Source organism: Ornithorhynchus anatinus, chromosome 3, assembly GCF_004115215.2.
Source record: "Ornithorhynchus anatinus isolate Pmale09 chromosome 3, mOrnAna1.pri.v4, whole genome shotgun sequence".
Lineage (NCBI taxonomy): Eukaryota > Metazoa > Chordata > Mammalia > Monotremata > Ornithorhynchidae > Ornithorhynchus > Ornithorhynchus anatinus.
The window spans coordinates 18,927,685-18,952,395 of NC_041730.1; the positions used below are offsets into that span (position 1 = coordinate 18,927,685).

The following is a 24,711-nucleotide window of genomic DNA, read 5'->3' on the forward strand; positions in this document are numbered from 1 at the left end:
TAGTGAGCTTTGACGGGCCCTAACTGTCAGAGGGTGGGAGGCAGAGGAGGACCCTGCAAAGGAGAACGAGAAGTGGTGGGTAGAGAAGTAGGAAGAGAACCAGGAGAGAACAGCATCAGTGGAGCCAAGGTTGAACAGTGTTTCAAGAAGAAAGGGGTGGTTCAGTGTTAAAAACCGCTGAAAGATCAAAGAGGATTAGGAGCCGCTGGATTTATCCAAAAAAAAAAAAAAAAAAAAAAATCACTGGCGACCTTAGTGCGGTTTCCATGGAGTGAAGGAGGTGAAAGCCAGACTGGAAGGGGTCAAGGGGAGAATTGGAGGAGCAGAAGTGGAGGGAGCGGGTGTCAATAACTCATTCTAGGATTTCGGGAAGGAATGGTAGGAGGGAGATGGGGCAATAACCGGAGGGAGGAGGGGACAAAGGAGGGGACGAGTGTTTTGATAAGGTGCAGAGGGATGGAGTCGGAGGCACGGGTGGAGGGGGTAAGGTTGGACAGGAGGCAAGAGATCACCTTTTGAGGTACTGCTGGGAAAAGGCAGGAGAGGTCAAGAAGGGGGCAGGAGGAGGGAGGGCCTGCAGAGGGGCAGGGGAGATTTTACACAGATTACGCCTAATGGTTTCACTTTTCTTCAATGAAGTATGTGACCAGGTCATGAGGGGAAGAGACTGAGGGGGAGATGGAGGGAGGGAGGGAGGCAGGGCGTTTGAGGAGGGAGTTAAGCGTCTGAAACAGCTGGCGCGGAAGAGTGTGGGAGTCCATGAGAATGGGAAAGTCCTAAGGCGGAACAGAGGAGAGGGAAAAGGTCAGCCTGGTCGAGCACGGGAGTGGAGGAAGCGGACTGTGTAGGTGATCCAGGGTGGCAGATTAGTGGTACGGAATCGATGGAGGGAAAGGGGAGTGCGGGAGTCGAGATCAGTGGAGAGGGCGGTGTCCAGGGCATCCATCTGTGCATCGAGAGACGGTACTTTGGGGATGGAGACCAAATGGGGCACGATGACTTTAGAAAACTGGAACACGAAACGACAGCTGCATTAACCGGGATTTGTAAGGGGAAATACACAGTGCCCCTAGTGACACCGCCCTGTCTCTCTCAACTCAAGATCTTCTTGGACTTTTTCATTTTTCTCATAAAGGCAGGGGTGTCATACCAGGAACCTTTGCTTTTTTAGAACCTTAATGCCTGCTACGAAAAAGAAATAAAAATTTCCAAGGATTTCCAAGTGGAAAAATCCCTGAATCTGTTTTCTCGCCACCTATCCTACACAGCAACTTACAGGATGAAATAAGTGGATGAAATTTCTCACTCACTTTCTGGGCGGCTCCTCGTCCTCTCGAAATTCATTCTCTTCTTTCACCTCCACCTCTACTTTAATTTCCTTCTTCTCCTTCTCTTCTTTCACCTTCCCTGATTTCCGCCGCGGCTTTGGGGCTTCCCTGGAAAGGCAAACGGGTGATTCCTCGGGTACCGAAAAGGGATGCGGTGCTCTGCACACCGTCGGCACGCAGTAAATGCCACTGATTGATCTACAGCGAACTGTAATACGGTGGGATCAGACTGAACCTAGAAATTGCTTCTGAACAGAAAATTGTGGCACCACAAAGTAGAAAATAAGCGACAGACTGTAAGCTCGCTGTAGACGGGGAACGGTTCTACCAACTCTGCTGTACTGTACTCTTCCAAATGCCCGGTACTGAGCTCTGCGTAAGGTGAGTGCTCAATAAATACGACGGACTGATTTTGGATGGGCAAATTTTAAAAAGCCCGTGTACGCCCATAGGCTTGCACACAATCACCCTGCAAAAGGGAGAGGCGAAAAGATTGTGCATCGTTCTACTGATTTCGATTAAGTGACCTTTTCTCGTTATCCTCAATCCATCAGTCAATTGCATTTACCGAGTGCTTACTTCGTGCAGGGTACGGGCGAGTATTGGGAGAGTACAAAAGAGCTGATAGACGTGTTCCCTGCCCACAAGGAGCTTAAAGCCTACAGAATTCCTAGCAGTCTAGAAAAATTCCTCACAAGGAATCTGAGGTGTACCTTTCTAAGTGGGGTTTATAGGTTTCATCTCTGGGGTCATCTTTAAAGGGTATCTCCTCTTCACTGATGAACATCTCCTCTTCTTCCTCCTCTTCATCACTACTAAGAGAAAGCAAGACCAAAGACCGCACTCTGGTTACTTGGGCCCAAAACACTCATATCCTCCGGGAGGTGAAATCTCCTCTACGGGATGGGGCTAGCATTACGGCCCTCGGGTTTGACGTTGGGCACGAAAATGAAAAAAGCCTACATTTGCAAGTAAATTCCAGGAACTCGTCAGATGCTCGATTTTCATCTGAACACCGGGGACCTTATTTCCAAAGAAAATCCTGCTACGGAGAACAAATCCATCATCCCCGTCCTCTGAATTAAATATCCTCCAGAGATAAGCCACAGGATGAGACTTGATCCCCAAGTTAATCCTGGGAGAGGCTCCAGAATCTCCTGGGATACTGGCGGGTTACCGACTCTGGGACGTATCGAAGGCCACCGGCTCTCCCATTACGGAGTTAGATCACCAAGCCCCACTAGGAACAAGGACTGATCATCTCGGCGCTTAGTACAGGGCATCCCATCCCTACTGATGCCTCCTAGGCCCCAGAACAGAGCAGGCTGACCAGCCCACTCCTGATCCAGGGTAGAGGTGAGGATTCCGAGCAGATGAACAGCCAGTCTAAACTCGCCTAGAATCGGGAAGGACTGGAGGTTCTGACCTCAGATACAGATGGAGATTCCCCTTTGACAATTAGCAGGAGCATAAATAGAAAAAGATCAAAATGGAACAGTTCTGTCATGGGCTGGCTAAGCCGGCCAAGCCCGGGGATGTTCAGGGAAGAACGGCTACAACTTGGTGTATTTTTAGGTGAGTCCGAGGGTAAATCGGGGCAGTTATTTTGACAGTCAACTTTACACTGCATCCCAAGTAAGGACATCTCTCCAAGAGAAAAACTCACCTGAGACGCCCTTCACTGTTTTGTTCCCAAAATGTTTCCCTGGGCGCTGATATTCCTTTCTTCCCTCCCAGGTGCCGTGACCCCATGTGGCTAACTGCCCCTTCTCCCAGTGCGGATAGAATTTCAAAATCCCCTAATTCTCGAGGGCACAAACGTTAACTCGGTTGGGGTCAACCAACCCCTATGACCGGCAACGGTTTATCTATCGTCTCCTAGAAAAACAAAAACCCATCGGGCAACCACTTCGACACCTGGTTTGGAGAATCCCCTCGAAGCTCAAGGCCTATCGATTTAAACATTTCTGGTTTAACAAAATGTTGAAAGTGTCTCCTCCTGACCTCATTTCCAACGGAGGTGGGCGGCCTCTTCTCTACGCTTCCGTCTTAATGACGTTTTCGGATTTTTTTTTTCTGGCTAGAAGATGTGTTTCGGGAATGTCAAAATGCCACCCTCCCTTCAGCCCCGAAAGCCGAGCGCGCCTACCTTATTCCAGGAGGAGAGTGATGCTCTTCGGTGACCTCTGGGGAAACAAGATACACAAACTCTTTAAGATCTCCCTCTTCCCCAGCAGAGAAGTCCTGGCCCAGATGACACTTTCACTCGGGAATTAAGCGGGGTTTTGCCAGAAAGCACACGCTCAATTCAAAACGGGCACTTTGACACTTCCGGAGCGAGGCTCCTCCGGCATCGCGGAATCGCCCCATCGCCCAACCGGGGGTAACGCCTGCAGGCGGCTACTCCACCGCTTCCGGGGTTTTAACGTACCGTATTCAAGCTGGTCTGTGTTGGGTTCCGACTTGCAGACGAGCTGCAGGGAGCCGGTCTTGGATCTGGAACTGCGGGTATTCTCTGGGTCCCGCTGGCGGGTGACAGCTGTCCTGCTACTGCTGCGCCAGCCCCGGCTAGGCCGAGGGGCTGCAGCGGGGGCTTCCGGACAGGCGGCGGGGGGGTCTTCTTCCTCCTCTTTCTCCTCCTTGGGATCTGAGATGAAACCGTCCAACTCCACTTAGGACTCAACAAGGAACAACGGCCGAGGCCCCAGATTTTGCGTACCGCTCTAACCTGCTGGATCTCGGTCCGTGTCGGAAACCCTTACGGTGGACAACGCGCGCTTCAGGTTGAAAAATAAAAATCCGTCCCCGGTTGTAACCACCTGACTGACAGTCTGCTGAAACTCAGAGTACCACTTTTTGGAAATTGGCTTTCTTATGTGGGATAGTATCAGCAAAGAGCAGGTGTTCTCTTTGATTAACACAGCGCTGTCCTGCACCTTTCTTTCGCCTAAAAAAGGCCTTGCTATGCATCCAGTCCACTCTTTTCCTCCCCCTTGGTCAGACTACCCTACAACCCTGCCCCCAAAGGCCTCCATCCCACAAAGACCTCTGGAGAAGACGATTCTCCTGCCATCAGGAATATGCCCCTTCCCGCTTCCGATCTCTCCCTCGAAATTCTTCTTCACGGTGAATGAAGCTAAACCTCTCTTTCTGCAGTTTATCCCCATTTGCTCATGCTGAGAACCTTTTCTCTCCTCTCCATGATGACTACACACTACAAAGCCTTTCCTCTTAAGCCAGCACCACTGATCTCAAACATCTGCCAAATGCTGGCATTTTGGGTAAGCCACTCCAGCCTTGTGAATAAAATAAGCAGTTCTCCTCTCCTTTTCCTTCCCCAACAATCAAACATATTTCCTGGCCGACATCCCCTGAGTCGGAAAGACGACGAAAGGGGCGGAAGAGGGTGAAGAGACTATCAGAACCCTGAACAGCGTCTGATGAAGCAATTTTCTACGGCAGGGTGAGCAGCAGGGAGAACCCTCTAGGAACCATCGAGGCCAAGAGGAACTGCCTTCTGAAGGTGGCTCTAGATTCTCGATCTTTCTAAAAGATTTTGAAGCCCAGAAAAGTCTTTTGTTGAGGCTAGGATCCAGCACTCCCAGACAGCCTTTTTTTTTATTTTGATTGTACTTGCCAACACTTATCACTTGCCAGGCATTGGGGTAGGAACAAGATCATCAGGTTGGACACAGTCCCTGCCCCATATGGGGTTCACAGTCTAAGTCAGAGGGAGGAGAAGTTGTTGTGGGCAGGGAACGTGTCTACAGACTCTTCTATTGAACTCTCCCAAGCACTTAGTAGAGTGCTCTGCACAGGGTAACCGCTCAATAAATATGACTGAGGATTTAATTCCCATGTTACAGATGAGGAAACTGAGGCCCAGAGAAGTGAAGTGGCTTGCCCAAGCTCACACAGCACACTGACCGTGGAGCAGAGATTAGACACATGGCTCTTTTCTGGAGAAGCGGTAGGGGATCACAGAAAAGGCATCAGTCACTCTCCACAGAGACCGGATTCCAGCTCCTCGTCCCATTCATCTTCTCGGGTGGGATTTGTTTTAGTTAATGGGCAGGTGAATCTCTTTTCCCCTCAGGCTAACTGAAATGTGTTTCCGTTAAAAAGGAACAAAGCACAAACACCCTAGTCTTACCCCTTTCACCACCACCGCCAGTCCAGGGTTATTTCAAACTTTGAAAGGGCAATGTTTTTTGTGGGATTTTTGCCCGGGGTATGAAAAAACAGAGGACGGACAGGCAGTGGCATTGACGGACTCCACAGTGGTGGAGCAGAACAGCGGGGGTGGGCCTGCTGCCCCCACAGGTCCCAGCGCTGACAGCCTCACTTTTCTCTTTCCACAGCTATACTGTGCTTGCCAGCCTTTATTTTTTTCATCGTATTTGTTAAGCGCTTACCATGTATCAGACGGCTTTTCAGGGCCGCCCCTGGAGAGTCTGCAGTCCTCTACCAGTCTCAACTATGGGAGGGAGAGTCAAGGAGAGGCCTGCCCATTCCATCTCAGCTTGGGCAGTGGCCAGCGAGTGGAAGGCCATCTGCTACAAGTCAAAACTCCCCTGTGCTGAGCAGCAGCGGGATGGGAGAGAGTCGAGGGTGGAGACAAGTTTACCGTGCGTAAAGAGGCGATGGAAAATCGCTTCTGTATTTTTACCAAGAAAACTCTCCGGCTAAACTACTAGAACGAGTGCAGATGGAGGTGGGACGTTCTGGGAGAGATGTGTCCAAGGTGTCGCTGTGGGTGGGAGACGACTCGACAGCATAAGACGAGACAATGTATCGGGCACCGTACTGAACCCTGGGATAGATACAAGCTGATCGGGCTGGACGCAGTCCCTGTCCCATATGGGGCTCAAAGTCTTAATCCCCATTTTTAGAGATGAGGGAAGTGCGGCACAGAAAAGTGAAGTGACTGGCCCGGGTGCAGACAAGTGACAAAGCAGGGATCAGAACCCAGGTCCTCTGACTCTTAGGCCCGTGTGCTCTTCTAGGCCCTGCTGCTTCTCAGAAGGCGTGAGGATCCTACAGCCGAGCCAAGTAGCAGGTAATAATGTTGGTATTTGTTAAGCGCTTACTATGTGCCGAGCACTGTTCTAAGCGCTGGGGTAGACACAGGGGAATCAGGTTGTCCCACGTGGGGCTCACATTCTTAATCCCCCTTTTACAGATGAGGTAACTGAGGCACAGAGAAGTGAAGTGACTTGCCCACAGTCACACAGCTGACAAGTGGCAGAGCCGGGGTTCGAACCCATGACCTCTGACTCCAAAGCCCGGGCTCTTCCCAGTGAGCCACGCTGCTTCTCTAAACAGGTCCAGACCTGGCGCCAGTCACGGCTGCCTGTGCCACGGCCGGCGGATGGGTTCCCTTCCACGCCAACCGGCCAACCATATTCCAGTACAGGGGCTGGGTGCACTAAGGCAAGCCCAAAGACAGGGCATCCTGGTTTCACTTCTAAACGTACGGCTGGTGTCACCACAGTTTTAAAAGCCACCATTCCATTTTTTCTTGCGGCCAATCTTCCAAAGTTGAACGTTTTGGAAAGAAAAATGTTCAAAGGAAAAAATAATCAAGCTACTGATAACACATACAAACTCTGTTAACAGGCAAATGGCATGGGTGAGTTACTTACTAAATCCTGCTAAAACACATGCATTGTTAAGAAGCTTCTCAAATATTTAACTTTAACGATCTGAAAAATGACAGTCTCAACATATTTTTGGAAAACTGCAGCACGTGTCCTTTCGTTACACCATCATTTGAGATGAACAGGCCTGGGGTATTTTATTTCTGTTTTTTTTTTAACAGTACAAAGAACCACAGCCAAACCCAGATATCAACCCTTCTGACTCATTAGTTTACCCTAATTTCAACAATTCTCCGCTATTCGGAGCCCCATTCGGCAAACTACGCACAATAAAAAAAAAACCAACCCAAAACTCCAGGGAACAACTGAACGAGATGGAAAAACAAAATGAACTTGCTATCCAAGCCTTCATGGGCTCAGGGTTTTCTGTCCTTGATGGAGCAAACTGTCACGGAAGCCAAGATATCATTAGCCACTTCAAGTAGAAAAGGATTTCAGAATACCCTCAAAGGAGAAATGGTAGAGTCTGAAACCCAGGGCAAGACAGGAGCTCTATACAAAGTTCTAAATATTCTTCTCTGAATAATTGCCTTAGTTTGGCAGAGAGAGCTGAAGGGTCACCAGAGCCACTGTGGGCTGGGATGAGCACTGTGTGATATGCCCCAAGCTCACACTGACCACCAGAAAGCCACTGCTCTCCAAACCCCCTGACCCCTTCAAACGAGGCCCCTGTGGGGGGAAGGAGATATCAGCCCTGAACTAACTCTGGAGAAACACGACAGCATCATCATCCCCAATCTCTAAAGTAGATAGAACACGGGCATTTCTCCACCACGCTCTTTACTACTACTATTAATAATGTTGCTATTTGTTAAGCGCTTACTACGTGCAGAGCACTGTTTTAAGCGCTGGGGTAGACACAGGGGAATGAGGTTGCCCCACGTGAGGCTCACAGTCTTCATCCCCATTTTACAGATGAGGGAACCGAGGCCCAGAGAAGTGAAGTGACTCGCCCACAGTCACACAGCTGACAAGGGGCAGAGTCGGCATTCGAACCCATGACCTCTGACTCCCGAGCCCGGGCTCTTTCCACTGAGCCACGTTGTTTCTCTAACTACCAAGGTGGTGGGTTTGACTAGCCACCAAGGCCGGTTTGGTGGCCGTGACTCGGAACTAAGACTACCTGCAGCGAACGTGTAACATAATCACCGTCACCCCTAACTTTTCTATACGTACCTTACATTCCCTATTAGGCACCAACTCATTTATCGAGCCACTTCTTCCTATCTAAACTGTTTAAGTGTCTCTCCCACTAGATTGTACGCGCCATAGATTACAGGGATCATGTTCACGAACTTTATAAATGCTGCATACAGGGCTCTGCCCACAATAGGTGCTCAGATACTACTGATGATCGCAAAGACATGTTGCACCGTCTCATTACTGACCACGGAGAGTCTCACTGTGACAAGTGAATCGAGGAATGGGACACAGGGAAGCAGAGTGGCCTAGGGAAGAGAGCAAAGGCCTGGGAGTTGGAGGATCTGGGTTCTAAGCCCTGCTCCACCATGTCTCTGCTCTGTCACCTTGGGCAAGTCGCTTAACTTCTCTGTGCTTCAGTTCTCTCAGCTGCAAAATGGATATTTAATTCCTCTTCTCCCTCCAACTTAGACTGCGAGCCCCATGTGGTACCTGATCATCTTGTGTCTACTCCAGCGCTTAGTACGGTGCTTGGCACACAGTACGCACTTAAATGCAATTATTGTTATTATGACAAAAAGTAGGCTGGCAGAAGAGAGCCATTCCACTCAATTCTCCTATAGTGAGGAACACATCCTTGACAAACGCATTACAGCGTGTTCACCTGTCAGCTGCGTGACTTTGGGCAAGTCACTTAACTTCTCGGTGCCTCGGTTCCCTCATCTGTAAAATGGGGATTAAGACTGTGAGCCCCACGTGGGACAACCTGATTAACCTGTTTCTACCCCAGCGCTTAGAACAGTGCACATAGTAAGCGCTTTACAAACACCAACATTATTCTTCCCCTCGACTCGGCACACGTGCCCTCAGCCTTTTCTTCTGACATCGTATCTGTTTTCATTCATTCAATCGTATTTACTGAGCGCTTACTATGTGCAGAGCACTGTACTAAGCGCTTGGAATGTACAATTCGGCAACAGAGAGAGACGATCCCTGCCCAATAACGGGCTCACAGTCTAAACGGGGGAGACATACAGCAAAGCAGAACAAAACAAAACAAGTTTTATCCAGGGAAGGTGTACGATGTCAGAAGAACGCTCCTCGGTTCCCCAACAGCGTTCCCTCCCCGTCTAGACTGTAATCTCGTTGCGGGCAGGGAACGCGTCTACCAACTCTGCCGTACGGTAGCCTCCCAGTCGCTTAGTACAGTGCTCTGCACGCAGTTAAGTGCCCAATAAATACAACTGATAAAACATGCAGTGAGAACAAGCATTTTGGAAGAACTGTGGGTATTACGCAGCATGCCAGCACGCCAAGGGCAACACCAGAGGAGCAACGTGACAACAGACTACCACGAAACCCCTGAAGGGGCAGACGGCTCCAGCCTCAACCCGGTCCAAGAGAAAAATCTTTAGGAGATTATTGCCACTGCCCTTCCCAAGTCTCTAGAACACATCTGCTCTCAGGGAGAACTAGCAACACGGGAAGGCCCGGAGGTTCGGTTTGACCAAGCTGTGGTCACTAATGCAGAATAGCGCTCTCACCTACACGCTTCCTACCCCAGATCCTGGCCACTACTCTGAATCAAACCCAGGGTAACGATTCCTGAAAAGTCATTCAACATAACCAAGATGGTCCCCTTACTTATAATACAATCCCTGGAGTTATTTGGCTCATCTATGAGAATAACTGAATCTCCCACTATCCACTACCAGCCTAACCTCACCAGTGCCCTCTTACCTTTATTGTCCTTCTCTGTGCCTGCTCTTTTAATTTTTGCCCCCCTGCTGTGTTTATTGTGTTAATTTTTGTGGCCTGTGTAATCGACTGCCCCACTGGTTTATGGAACTGTTTTTATGTTACAAAATTATACAAAAGAGAGTAATTATGCAAGTTCAAGTGGTGACTAGGGAAGGCTTCTGAGACATGTGATTCCGAGGGGAGTTTTGGAGATGGGGAGATCTGGGGTCCTCCCTCTCCAGTCCACACTTCAGTCGCCTGGATCAGTTTTCTCATCATTCCCCTCCTTCCCAACTTCCCACGGTTCATCTCCACGTCACACAGAAACTCATCACTGGTTTTAAGCCAATCGACTCTCTCTTCCCCCTACACTCCAATTTGCGCTCTTTGTTCCTCCCAAGCTAACCTATCCACCGGGCATCACTCTCACCTCTCCCACCGATGACCCCTTGCCCGATGCCCCCTGCGACTGTGAGAGACCACACATCTCCTGATTCCCAGGAGATGTTCCTTCCGTTCTGCCGACGACAGGACTTCACATAAGGTGCTTCGATTTCACAGTTTATTTTCAGTAGTCAGAGTTTCGGTTAGTGAACCTAAATTAGTGGCGCTTATGACTGAATCGGGGTAGGAGAGATATGAAAACATTATCAAGGACTTCGGTAAATAAAGCCTTCAAGAGCTTCCAGAAGAGTCAAACTCCCAGCTCCCAAGTCCAGAGTCATATTAGAGTTAACTCCTACTAAACCTGCGAGCTTAGAGAATCTGTTCATTTCAGATCTGTTCATTTCTGTTCTGTTCAGGCTTAGAGAATCTGTTCATTTCCCCGAGCCTAGGTTTCTTCATCTGCATGAGGAGACTACTCCGCTGCAGTAGGAAATGTCTCAAAGAACTTGGAAGGTCGCTGAAGTACGGTCACCTACAACATGGGGCAACACGGACTGTATGAGCTGCTTCTTGCTGCTTCCCTTCTTCGGTGGATTATCCTACTCTCTTTCTCCTGTCTTTTCCTGGTCACCTAGTGCTCTCATCTCTTGGTGGCAAAGGAGGGAGCTGAAAAAAATGAAATGTGCTAGACACCGGCAGCTCTAATGAGGTGAGGGAGGTTAAAAGTTGGCTAAGATGAGATTTGTGAATCGCATTTATCCACATCACGCACCATGCCCTACCATGTCAGTCGGCCTAGGGGGTGGGAGACGCCTCGGCGTGGGGTTGATACCACCTTTCGTGGCTGTGTGCACCCCTGGGTCCCTAAAGCCGTCCTCAAGTGGAAACAAGCAAAATCACATCATTTTTTTTCTTTCAAATTTTGAGCCAGAAGGAACTTACTACTTGCAGGCAAGGAAAACTTCCCGGTAAGTCATTTTTTTCAAGGATAGGTGAGGGATAATAGTAACAGCAATAATAATTGTGGTTTTTCTTAAGCACTCACTATGTGCCGAGCACTATATTAAGCACTAGGGAGGAGACAAGATAAATAGGTCGGGGACAGACCCTCATGGGGCTCACAATCTGAGTAGAGGCGAGAATAGGTATCGAATCCCCATTTTACAGATGAGGAAACTGAGTTCCGGGTAGGTTAAAGTAAGATAGGGCTTAGAGATTCAGAAAGGATCTGGTCCAACATTTTCATTACACCTGCTAAGAAAAATTCCCTCTTCTTTTAGTCTTAGACTAGCAAGATTCCTTTCACTTTATTTAAAAAACATCTTGACCTGCTGAAACAAAAATTTCTATGGTGTTTCGCCTCTGGAGAAATGGTGCTCATGTTTCCTCGATTATTTCAACATTTCAGCATTAAAATGGACCTCTGAACCTCGGGAAGTTAAAAAAAAAAAAAGTTGGAAAGTTACTTTCTGAGCATCCGAAGTATACTGTTTACTTCTAAATGGAATTTCTTTAAACACGTCGTAGGCAGTTGATTCCCTTCCACGGAAGGAAAATACAGTTTTACAAAATTTCTCAGACAAATAAGCTCAAAGACGCATCTGGAAAACATCTTGAAAAATCATCTCTGAAATAATTCCAAAAATGGGGAGAGCAGAATTTTACTACACTGTCCCTGCAAATATTTAAACCTATCCAAACCAGAAACCCACAAACTCTGGAACAAGGTAGAGGTATTTAGGTCCAAGCGTGGAATATTTCAAAGCCAAACAATAACTCTGGGGAAAGATTAAATGAGGAAAAACAGAAATAATATAAGCGACTCAATTAAAGTATCATAAAACACTGTCCGGTATCATTCCTTTAAAAACGCCTTTACCTAGAAGACAGCCGTCCCTCAGCCTCTGTTCTTTTTACTCATCCTGTAGAGTCTGGGTACCGACATTTAAAAAACGCCAAGTTTGTACAGCTGCTCTAGTGTGTACAGTCACCTACTTCTCTACATTTCACTGTAGCACACAAATTTTCATGACCATTTTGCAAGCGAGAGGCACAGAGCACAAAAGGGCAAAGTCAGACATTCCACGTACAGCGGTTTTGCTTACAATATGACCAAAAAAAAAAAAATCAGTTGCAGATTTCCTCTCCTGAATCTCAAGAGTGCACGTGTCCAAAAAGACAAGATTTCCAGAGCCAAGAATAGGTGACATCAGGACCCCAACGTCTAACTTCTAGTATGTCATTTCATCCTAGAAGATTCCTAATACTGACCAAATCAAAGCTTACCCCCTTTAAGCCTGATCCCAATGGTCACGCTGGCCTGAAAGTCTCCAACAAGTCAACCCACTTAGTCCAAGTCAGTAAGCAGATCCCACCGCCCTTCAGTTTACTCAAAAGAAACGTCCACGTTATCTCCTTTCTCGCAGGTGTGGCCCGGATTTATTTCTTGGTCTGAATGCTAGGTCATCTTCCTTGTCTCCCCACTCTACGAAACACATTTAATTTCATTCTACCCTGAAGGTTCAGACTCTGTAAACACGGCAGCATGGCCTAGGCCAGCTAGCAAGAGGGCTTGGATTCTAATCCTACCTCCACCACTTACTTGTCTGCTCTGTGACCTTGGGCAAGCCGCTTCACTTATATACACACATCATTAATAAAATAAATACAATAATAAATATCTACATATATACATAAGTGCTGTGGAGCGGGGCGGGGGGTAGAGCAGAGGGAGGGAGTCGGGGCGATGGGGAGGGGAGGAGGAGCAGAAAAAAGGGAGGGGGCTCAACCTGGGAAGGCATCCTGGAGGAGGGGAGCTCTCAGTAGGGCTTTGAAAGGGGGGGGGGGGGGGAGAGTTAGCAGGCGGAGGTGAGGAGGGAGGGCGTTCCGGGACAGCGGGAGGACGGGGGCCGGGGGTCGACGGCGGGACGGGCGAGAACGAGGCCCCGTGAGGAGGTGAGCGGCAGCAGAGGAGCGGAGTGTGCGGGTGTGGCTGAAGAAGGAGAGAAGGGAGGTGAGATAGGAGGGGGGGCAAGGTGACGGACGGCTTTGAGGCCAAGAGAGAGGAGCTTCTGCTTGATACGGAGGTTGATAGGCAACCACTGCTCACAAAAAAGGGCTATTTCTAACGGGAACCGAACGGACACAAGAATGTGATTGAAACACCATCCGTTTACTTTTCAACTGAATCACAGAAACATATCCAGAAGCGAAGGAAGAGTAAGCAGGTCTTACCTTTACCAGCTGTCACGACTTTTTCCGCGTAACTGAAAAAAACGAGAACCAAATGTCAGCGGAATATTTTCGGCAACTTCTCAGGTAATAAAATTAAGGGTGCTCGAGGGCAAACAAATCCTTAATTCATCTGTTCAACTGGCATCTTGACCATCTGGCTTTCCAAAATACATTTAACCCTTGCACCTACAATCTCACAAGAAGTGTATTTATTCCATATAATAACAATCATAATAATGTTGGCATTTGTTAAGCGCTTACTACGTGCCAAGCACAGCTCTAGGCACTGGGGTAGATACAAGGTAATCAGGCTGTCCCACGTGGGGCTCACAGTCTTCATCCCCATTTTACAGATGAGGGAACTGAGGCACAGAGAAGTGAAGTGACTTGCCCAAGGTCACGCAGCTGACAAGTGGCAGAACCGGAATTAGAACCCACGACCTCTGACTCCCAAGCCCGTCCTCTTTTCACTAAGCCACGCTGCTTCTCCATATTGGTAAATGTGTCTGAGAAAAATGGGTGGCTTCTTACAGTCTGGGCAGCAGGAAAGCTTTTAAAGCCCCCAGAAGTATCCACCTCGAATAATAATTTCGGTATTTGTTAAGCACTTACTTTGTGCCAGGCAATTTTCTAAGCGCTGGGGCGAATACAAGCAGGTCGGATTGGACACAGTCCTTGTCCCACATGGGACTCCCAGTCTCCATCCCCATTTTACAGATGAGGTTACTGAGGCCCAGTGAAGTGAGGCTCAATCCCCATTTTACAGACGAGGTCACCGAGGCACAGGGAAGTGAAGTGCCTCGCCAGGGAAGCAGCGTGGCTCAGTGGAAAGCGCCTGGGCCTCGGAGTCAGAGTTCATGGGTTCGAATCCCGCCTCTGCCACTTGTCAGCTGTGGGACTGTGGGCAAGTCACTTCACTTCTCTGGGCCTCAGTGACCTCATCTGGAAAATGGGGGTGAAGACTGTGAGCCTCACGTGGGACAACCTGATGACGCTGTATCTACCCCAGCGCTTAGAACAGTGCTCGGTGCATAGTAAGCGCTTAATAAATACCAGCATTATTATTAAAGTCACACAGCAGACACGCGGGGGAGCCGGGATTTGAAACCTATGACCTCCCGACTCCCAGGCCGGTGCTCTAGCCAACGCATGCTGAGCTCAGACTGGGTAGCGCACGGACAAGCAGGCCTGGTCGAGCCTTCTTGGACCTCCCCTCGGGCCGACCCGCCAGTTCAAGGATGACCGCAGTTGCGTGAACCAAATGCAGGCTACAGTTCCCGGCAAGATCCGCTCACCAAGTCATGATAATAATCCGTGGTATATATCAAGCGCCAGACGGCACTGTAGTAAAATAGAAGTGAATTTTATTAATGAAATGTACATCGCCTTGATTCTATTTCGTTGCCATTGTTTTTACGAGATGTTCTTCTCCTCGACTCTATTTACTGCCATCGTTCTCGTCCGTCCGTCTCCCCCCGACTAGACCGTAAGCCCGTCAAACGGCAGGGACTGCCTCTGTTGCCGACTTGTTCATTCCAAGCGCTTAGTACAGTGCTCTGCACATAGTAAGCGCTCAGTAAATACTATTGAATGAATGAATGAATAGTAAGTACATGATAATCAGGTCAGGCACGGTCTCTGTCCCTCCCGCTGCTCACAGACTAACGGGGAAGGAGACCTGATACTGAATCCCCATTTTCCGGATGAGGAAACCGATGCTCAGAGAAGTGAAGTGAGCTGCCCAAGGTCCCACAGCAGACAAATGGCAGAAGGACCACATACGTCTTCCTGGAAATGCGAGAGACAGCCTACTCACTCGTGAGAGCAACGCATAGAAGGTTCCACCCCTGGAAATCTGGCCAGAGCTTGATTGTTCCTCGGGGTTCGGGGACCACGCAGGGCCTCAACGGCCTGTTTCGGGCTTGAAGGCCTTCTTCTGGGGCCCCAAGCATCTCAACACCAGAGCCCCAGCGCAAGCGGAGTCTAACAGGAATTAGCAACCAGAATGGCCGAGGGAAAGGAAAAGTTGGGGAGGAAGGGGGTGACGGGATTACTCTTTCCGGAAAGCAGCAAGTCCCTCTAGACTGTAAGCTCCCTGTGGGCAGAGGACGTGTCTTCCAACTCTGTTATTCTGTATTCTCCCAAACGCTGAGTACAGTGTTCGCTCTGCACATGGTAAGCGCTCAATAAATACCACCGATCCACTGACCGGTTGGTCTTCCAGGCAATTATGTCGCTGGCGTTCCTACGGCCCCCTCGCAGAGCACAGAGAAACCGTACTGTTCGTCGCCTCGTCTTTAAAGGAAAACGGCAACATTCCTGCCTCCCGCATGAATCCTTCCTTACCGTCTCCCCTCTCTATGTCCTCCAGGAAATACACACACGAGCCAACGTGTTACGTACGTACGGGTCGAAGTCTTCAAAAAATGTAATTTTATACTGTCATCACATTATAAATAATGTGATTTTGATTTTCATATCGGAGCTTTCGGAGTGATTTCCAAAGGTCAGAAAGGATTTGTCTACTTAAGGTTGAAAATTAAACTACTGAGAAACTACAGGGATGAAGCCGTTTCCTTGGCTGAAGATTGACAGCAAAGAGAGCAGTAAAGTTAATTCATCTGCTCCGTGTTCAACCTGAAACCCGAATGCAATAAAACTACATCACCATTCTTTAAACTTGGCTTGATTTCCCCTACGCAAAACAATCTATAATCCTGCCCAGCTTAAAATTTACAGCTCCTGAAATTTTTATATTACCCAAACCCACCAAAATGGCTAACGCCGTAAAGCAGTGCTACAAAAAACCATAGCGATTTATTAGCGTAGACGAATGGGTGAATTTTGCACTCGTCAAACAAACTAAGGGAACTAGCAGCCCTGTTCAGTTTATAATTTTAAGGGTGACCAATTTCTTGGACACGAGTTTAGCGCTATTACTTCTCTGTGCCCATAACGCAAGAAAGAGCGGAACTGATGACTCAAATTTTCCTCTCCTTTCCCCCACCGAGAGAGCGACTTTTCCAAACGTTACGCTTCAAATTATAGGGCATTGTACATCCAATTGATAAAATGCGTGCTATTCTGAATACATCTCTTTGGGCTGGTTGATTCCTTGGAGGTTAGAGGAATGCAGAAAGGCCCAAATGCAGGGACACGCAGCTCCTTTCCCTGAAGGGGGGAAGGAGGTGGCGGGATGGGGAGAAGGAGGTGGCGGGATGAAAGGATGAACATTCTCCTCCCGCCCCTCAGGCAGCCTTGTGGGCGAGGAACAGCGGGGCAAGTCATCTCCAGCATGACTTTAGACCGGGCAACTATTCCATCCTTGGATGTTGTGGGAGTGGAAGGACAAGTTAAAACGGAGAGCAGAGCGTCCCTCCCTAAGGGAATCAAGGAAAAAAGAAATCATGCCAGAGGTTGTTTCCCTCTCCCTCCGGAAGGGCTAGGGCTGGTCGTTTCTCTAAGGGAAACTGAAGCTCGTGGGCTAGACCCATCCCTTCCGGACGGAGGGTGACGTGAGAAGGTCACTGCAAGCTCACTCTCTTACAGTATACTCTCCCAGGCGCTTAATACAGTGCTCTGGACACAGTAAGTGCTCGATAAATACCACTGATGACGATAGCGACGAGGGGGAGGGGGCGTCCACGTCTGTGAGGGTCACAGAGCATCTCTGGTCCACAGAGCCCGTGAAAATATTGCAGGGCACCTTTTCTCATGCCCTGACATTTAAGGGACCATCGTAGAGAGAGGGTGCCTTCTTCAAACTGAAGGACCCCTCCGCTATCCAAAGGCCCTGTCGGGTGATAACGCGGACCCTCCCGAAGCGACAGACCCCCGTGGAACTGCCTCTGTTTCTTAGAAGAATTTAGATTCGGGTGGGGAGAAGCGCGGGCCACCATCACAGAGCAGATTCTCTCTGAGGTGTCGACAGCCGGGGCCGCTGCCCTCACTCATAAATCACCCTGAACAAGGGGGCTCAATCTGGCTCTAAGAAAGGTTAGAGGCTTCCCCCCGGCCCACTCATTTTTCGGACGGACAAAGAGCAAAATACGGCAAAAATGCTTTTCACACTGAAAACAAAATGAAGACTATTTCATTAGGATTAGGGGGCAGGGAAAGGAAAGCGGTGGGAGAAACCCGAGGAAGGGAGCATGTTTGCCGCTTGGGCACACGAGTGTTTGAAAGAAATTTAGCTGAGGTGAGTACATTTTTTTTTTTTAATTAGAGGCTTCAATCTCACTGTGTCAAGGTCCAGACAACCTACGTACCTCAACCGAAATAAACTGAAAAGGCTCCGCCGGGCCCCGCTGCCTAACTCTGCCACTCTCATCACGGTGAGATCTGAGGCAGCTTGTTCCAACAGTCTCTGACAAGTCCTTTGGGGAAGTCTCTAAGTAAGAGGGGAGGGCTACATTTCTGAGAACTCCAGCTCTGAACCGGGTGCCGCTGCTGAGTTCACTAAATGGTAATAGTTGCAGCAGAACCCCCGGGGTAGAAAGTAAGTGGGTTTTGTAACTCCCTGAAGCCGGCACACCAGCTCATCTAGCCTGGCCTGATCCGAACGCAGGTGCGCAGGTCACTTTTGACCCACAAAACTCTCACCTCCTCCCAGCTCCCATCCGCTTCAGGGGTGGGGCCTTCCAGAGACGCAGGGTGGCCTAGTGGGAACGGCCCAGGCCTGGGAGTCAGGAGGACCTGGGTTCCAAACCCAGCTCCGCCTTTCAGCTGCTGTGTGACCTCAGGCAAGTCCCTTCACTTCTCTGTACCCCAGTTACCTCACCTGTAAAATGGGGGATAGAGACTGTGAGCCCCACGTGGGAAACGGACTGGGTCCGACATGATTAGCTTGTACCCACCCCGGTGCTTAGTACAAAGCTGGCACAGAGTAAGCACTTAAATACCACTAATTCAAAAAAAAAAAAAAGAAGAAACCACCAGGAGGGCGGTCCAAGCGTTCGGGCTGGAGACTGGCAGGGTGCAGGGGCCGGGGGGGGGGAGAAGAGAAACTTGGCCAGACCCGACTGTCGGTGTGCCCAGCCCCCCTGCAGCAGTTGGTAGGAAAAGAGGACGGAACATCCTGCCCGTAGTTTTTCCTTCCCCGGGGAGAGGAGGGAAGTAGAAGGTCGACTTCTCCCTCTGCTAAGGGGCGCCTTGGGGCCGCCTGCTCTAGGCTACCAGAATCCCGGAGGTGTTTTGGAGCAAGAAAACGGGTTTTTCCTTCTCTCGAATTTGAGGAAACAAGTTCAAACGACATTCGATGCATCCGGATAAAAAGGTAGGAAGCCGTATTTATTAAGCATCTACTGGGCGCCGAGCATTATACTGAGCGCCGGGAGAGGATACCCAGATTCGGGAGTTAGGCCCAGGCGCTGTTCCTCGGGAGGAGAGAGGAGGGGGAGGGCTCACAATCAAAGAGTTTAAGTGGGCAGAAGGGACTGGAGACAGACGCACGAAGAGTTATGAAGCATTATAAATTACTTCTTTATAATCATGTCTATCTCCCGCTCTAGACTGTAAGCTCATTGTGAGCAGGGAACGCGTCAGCCGCCTCTGTTGTACCATACTCTCCCAAGGGCCTAGTACGGTGCTCTCCACACAGTAAGTGCTCAGTAAATGCCGCTGACAAATTGAAATATTAAAACACAACACAAATATACAAAGAAGGCTCCAAGTCTCAACGGAGAGGAAAAGCATCCGCGCGGCTTCCGCCTCTGGCCTGGAATGCGCAGAGCAGAGCACGCTCCCTTGGGGGCGGGAGATGCTGAAACTGGTTTAATCCCTTCAAATAAACAGCCTTTAAAGGTATGTTCAGGCTGTCCCTTCAATTCAGGGGGCAACTTTTAATTTCAGATATTCTCTTAGAATCATACTTTTACCTAGCTAAAATTATCTCCATATTTAGAACCACCAAAGGAACAAGGGTGACTAGGGCACAATGTCAGTTGTTAATTTCTGGCAAGAGATTCTAGTAATAATAATAACGGTAGTACTTGTTAAGCGCTTATTATATGCAAAGCACTGTTCTGAGCGCTGGGGTATAGAAGGTGATCAGGTTGTCCCACGTGGGGCTCACAGTCTTAGTTCTCATTTTACAGATGAGGTCACTGAGGCCCAGAGAAGTGAAGTGACTTGCCCAAAGTCACACAGCTGACAAGCGGAGGAGCTGGGATTAGAACCCATGACCTCTGACTCCCAAACCCGGGGTCTTTCCACCGAGCCATGAAACCTTTACAAGTCAACGCCGTAGAAGCAACTAATATGTGGGGCGACATCAAACTGATTTTTTATTCCTTGGGCTTTAGTTTCCACCTAATAAGTTGCTCGAGCCTAGTTTCGTGATTCTTTAACAGTGACGATTCCACACGGAGGAAAAAAAAAACAGCTGGAGAAGAGTGAGCGTTTAATTTTCTGGGAAAAGTATGATGTAGGCAGTCCCCTTTGTGAATAAAAAATTTACTTTTTTCTTTGCAAGTCGTGGGGAGGAATGGTAGAAGACAAGCAATGAGAAGGTGAGAAAGACATGAAGGGCTTGGGGTGGGGGACGGGGAGAACGAGAATGATGCGAACGGTGCCCAGTGTTTAGAACAGTGCTTGGCACATAGTAAGCGCTTAACAAGTACGGTGATATTTATTAGTATTCACAGAGGGCCAATGTAGCGGGACTCCAATAGGGAGGAGTCGAGGAAGATAATTTGAAGGAAATGGTTAAGACCGCCGTCAGGAGAAAGAATTAAGGCAAGGCCACTGGAGGCTTAGGCCAATGCGCTAAAAGATATATATATATATATAAATATATATATATATGTGTGTATAAAAACACACACACATATACACATACACATAATTTTGGCAGTAAAAGGTTCATTCATTCATTCATTCAATAGTATTTATTGAGCGCTTACTATGTGCAGAGCACTGTACTAAGCGCTTGGGATGAACAAGTCGGCAACAGATAGAGACAGTCCCTGCCGTTTGACGGGCTTACGGTCTAATCGGGGGAGACGGACAGACGAGAACAATGGCACTAAACAGCGTCAAGGGGAAGAACATCTCATAAAAACAATGGCGACTAAATAGAATCAAGGCGATGTACAATTCCTTAACAAAATAAATAGGGTAACGAAAATATATACAGTTGAGCGGACGGGTACAGTGCTGTGGGGATGGGAAGGGAGAGGTGGAGGAGCAGAGGGAAAAGGGGAAAATGAGGCTTTAGCTGCGGAGAGGTAAAGGGGGGATGGCAGAGGGAGTAGAGGGGGAAGAGGAGCTCAGTCTGGGAACGCCTCTTGGAGGAGGTGATTTTTAAGTAAGGTTTTGAAGAGGGAAAGAGAATCAGAAAAGGTCATGGGTTCTGATCCCGGCTCCTTCACTTGCCTGCTGGGTGACCTTGGGCAAGTGACTTCCCTTCTCTGCGTCTCAGTTCCCTCATCTGTAAAATGGGGACTGGGCCCGTGAGCCCTGCGCGGGGCAGGGACTTGCGCTCGTCTCCCCCCCGCAGCGCTCAGCACAGTGCCTGGCGCGTGGCAGGGGCTGAACCGATACTGTCGTTATTCCAAGAGAAGAAGAACGCCTTGCGGGTTGCCCCAAATGGTCAGTAATAATAATAACGATAGTATTTAAGTGCTTACTATGTGCTAAGCACTGTTCTAAGCGCCGGGGTAAATACTAGGTAATCAGATTGTCCCACATGGGGCTCACGGTCTCAGCCTAGGGCATGATCTAGTCTCTGGCCCAGGTCAAGATGGCAGGACGTCAACAAAAGCTCCCTTTTGGCCTGTGAGCCCGAAGTTGGGCAGGGATGGTCTCTGTTGCTGAATTGTACATTCCAAGCGCTTAGTACAGCGCTCTGCACACAGTAAGTGCTCAATAAATACAACTGAATGAAAATGTTGGGGGGAGAAAAAGCCCGCTGTCGGGCAGGGATGGTCCCTGTTGTTGACCTGCACTTTCCAAGTGCTTAGTACAGTGCCCCGCACACGGTAGGCAATCGATAACTGTGACCCCATCGTTGGGCAGGGATGGTCTCTATCTGTTGCCTAACTGTGTATTCCAAGCGCTTAGTACAGTGCTCTGCACATAGTAAGCGCTCAATAAATACGACTTAATGAATAATACTAATAATGATGGTATTTGGTAAGCACCTAAGTGCCAAGCACTGTTCTAAGTGCTGGGGTAGGTATAAGGTTATCAGATTGTCCCACGTGGGGCTCACAGTTTTCATCCCCATTTGACAGATGAGGTTACTGAGGCCCAGAGAAGTGAAGTGACTTGCCCACAGTCACACAGCTGCTCAGTGGCAGAGCCGGGATTAGAACCCACGACCTGACTCCCCAGCCCAGGCTCTTGCCACTGAGCCACGCTGCTTCTCGTGAATGAAACGGAGTCTCCCGAAAGTAGCTTGGTACAGTGCTCTGCACACAGTCAGTGCTCAACAATAATAATAATAATAATGTTGGTATTTGTTAAGCGCTTACTATGTGCCGAGCACTGTTCTAAGCGCTGGGGTAGACACAGGGGAATCAGGTTGTCCCACGTGAGGCTCACAGTCTTAATCCCCATTTTACAGATGAGATAACTGAGGCCCAGAGAAGTGAAGTGACTTACCCACAGTCACCCAGGTGCCAAGCGGCAGATCCGCGATTCGAACCCGTGACCTCTGACTCCCAAGCCCGGGCTCTTTCCACTCTATCTCCCCCAGCGCTTAGAACAGTGCTCTGCACATAGTAAGCGCTTAACAAATACCAACGTTATTATTAACCCACGACCTCCGCCTCCCCAGGCCGGCCTCTTTCCACTGAGCCACTGCTCCATAAAAGCCGTTGGGTGAACGACGGGATGGGGAGAGAAGGCGGGGGAGGGGGGCAGGCGGGGCCGAGGAAACCCAAAAGGGAGGGAGAGGGAGTGTGGGATGGTGACGGCCAAGCGCTCGGCACAAAGTAATAATGTTGGTATTTGTGATGCGCTTCCTATGTGCAGAGCACTGTTCTAAGCGCTGGGATAGATACAGGGTCATCAGGTTGTCCCACGTGAGACTCACAGTCTTCACCCCCATTTTACAGACGAGGTAATTGAGGCACAAGAGAAGTGAGGTCACTTAGTAATGTTGGTATCTGTGAAGCGCTTACTGTGTGCGGAGCACTGTTCTAAGCGCTGGGATAGATACAGGGTCATCAGGCTGTCCCACGTGAGGCTCCCAGGCTTCAGCCCCATTTTACAGACGAGGTAATTGGGGCACAGAGAAGTGAAGTCACTTAATAATGTTGGTATCTGTGAAGCGCTTACTGCGTGCGGAGCACTGTCTAAGCGCTGGGATAGATACAGGGTCATCAGATGGCCCCACGTGAGGCGCCCAGGCTTCAGCCCCATTTTACAGACGAGGTAATTGGGGCACAGAGAAGTGAAGTCACTTAATAATGTTGGTATCTGTGAAGCGCTTACTGCGTGCGGAGCACTGTTCTAAGCGCTGGGATAGATACAGGGTCATCAGATGGCCCCACGTGAGGCGCCCAGGCTTCATCCCCATTTTACAGATGAGGTCACTGAGGCCCAGAGAAGTGCAGCGACTTGCCCACAGTCACCCAGCTGACGAGTGGCAGAGCCCAGATTCAAACCCATGACCTCTGACTCCCAAGCCCGTGCCCTTCCCACTGAGCCGCGCGGCTTCTGGCGCTCTCGAATGAATGAAGGCGGGGGCAGGGCGACAGGGCTGAGAAAATGTGGCCCAGTCACGTGGGGGAGGGCGCGAAGGGTGCCGGGAAAGGGCGCGAAGGCTGCCGGGAGAGGGCGCGAAGGCTGCCGGGAAAGGGGGGGGGGAAAGGACTGGTCTCCGTGAGGGAAGGCGGCCGGCCCTGCCCCCCGCCCGCTTCCTCACTCACAGGACTCTGCCGGCGGCGGCCTTTTTTCCCTGGGCGGGAGTCGCGGGCTGCTGGGCGTCGTCCGGAGGCCTGGCCCCGGGGCTGCTCCTCCGCCGACGAGGATACTCGGCCTTCCTCCGGCGGGACACGGCGGCCTCGGCGGCGGCGGCGGCGGCGGCCCGGCCCCGCTCCCGGCCTCCCCTCAGCACCCGGCTGCCGGCCCCTCCTCCGCCCGCCGACGAGGCCTCCGCCGGCTGCTCCGGAGCCGCTTCCGCCCGCTCTTCTTCTTCCTGCTGCTGCTGCTGCTGCTCCGGGGGTCGCGACTCCTCCGTCCCCCCCGGCATCGGGGCTCGTCCGACCCCCCCCCCGCCTCACGCGACGATGGCGGCCGAGGAGGAGGAGGAGGCCGCGGCGCTTCCCCCCTCGCCTCCTCCGGCGTCCGGCTCGCGCTCACCCTCCTCCGGCGGCGCGCGCGCGCGGCCCCCCCCCCCACTCTCACACACACATACACACACACCGTCCCCGGACCAATCAGGAAGCGGAGCTGGGCCTCGGCCCCACCCCCTCGGCCAATCAGCGAGCGGCGCCGGGGGAGCGCGCGGGGTTTCCTCCCCGCGCGCCCGCTCGCCCCGTTCAACGGCTCGGGTCTCGCGACAATCCCAGTGACCTTTCCCCTCCCACCCCCTCCCCCCCCAGCCGGAGTCCGTTGGGCACCTCGGCCGGGGCGGCTGCGCGCGCACCTGCGGCCCTAGCGGGCCCGCGTCGCCTCCTCCCCGCCTCTACAGCCTCTAGAAGGGGCGGGGGGAGGTGAGAAGAATAAAAATGAGGATGTTTGAGTTGGCGTTGCTCCTTTAAGAAAAAAAAAAAGGCCGCGTCGGCGGCAGGACGAGAGTCGGCTCAAAATGGCGGCGGCGGGAGGGGGGCGGGGCCTCCCGGCGCGAGCTCGCCCTTCGGCGCATGCGCACGGCGGCCTGGCCGCCTGACGGGAGTTGTAGTCTCTCCCTGGGCTGGCTGAGGGAACGTCATTCATTCATTCTTTCATTCATTCAGTCGTGTTGGTGGAGCGCCTATTCGGTGCAGAACACTGTGCTAAGCGCTTGGAACGGACAATTGGACAACAGAGACACCATCCCTGCCCAACAACGGGCTCACAGTCTAAAAGGGGGACACAGCAACACTAGGAGTCAGCCCTCAATACCCTCAATAGAAATTCATTCATTCAATAGTACTTATTAATAATGTTGGCATTTGTTAAGCGCTGACTATGTGCCGAGGACTGTTCTAAGCGCTGGGGGAGATACAGGGGAATCGGGTTGTCCCACGTGGGGCTCACAGTCTTCATCCCCATTTTACAGATGAGGGAAGTGA

General features: G+C 50.4%; 1 protein-coding gene across 2 annotated transcripts in view; it reads right to left on the bottom strand.

Annotated features, from left to right (window-relative positions):
* Window positions 1-23,788, bottom strand: part of ZFP91 (ZFP91 zinc finger protein, atypical E3 ubiquitin ligase) — a 35,387-nt gene extending 11,599 nt beyond the window's left edge. The window contains exons 1-6 of one of the 2 annotated variants that reach the window (XM_029059387.2): window positions 23,365-23,788; window positions 13,490-13,521; window positions 3,760-3,975; window positions 3,478-3,514; window positions 2,042-2,140; window positions 1,311-1,436 (exon numbers count right to left, since the gene is read on the bottom strand). In XM_029059387.2, coding sequence (XP_028915220.1) covers window positions 1,311-1,436; window positions 2,042-2,140; window positions 3,478-3,514; window positions 3,760-3,975; window positions 13,490-13,521; window positions 23,365-23,687 — 833 coding nt within the window. In that variant the 5' untranslated portion in view covers window positions 23,688-23,788. Of the gene's footprint in view, window positions 1-1,310; window positions 1,437-2,041; window positions 2,144-3,477; window positions 3,515-3,759; window positions 3,976-13,489; window positions 13,522-23,364 lie in introns of both variants that reach the window. The other variant, XM_029059386.2, reaches the window with a different exon arrangement.
* Between the last annotated feature and the right edge of the window lie 923 nt (window positions 23,789-24,711).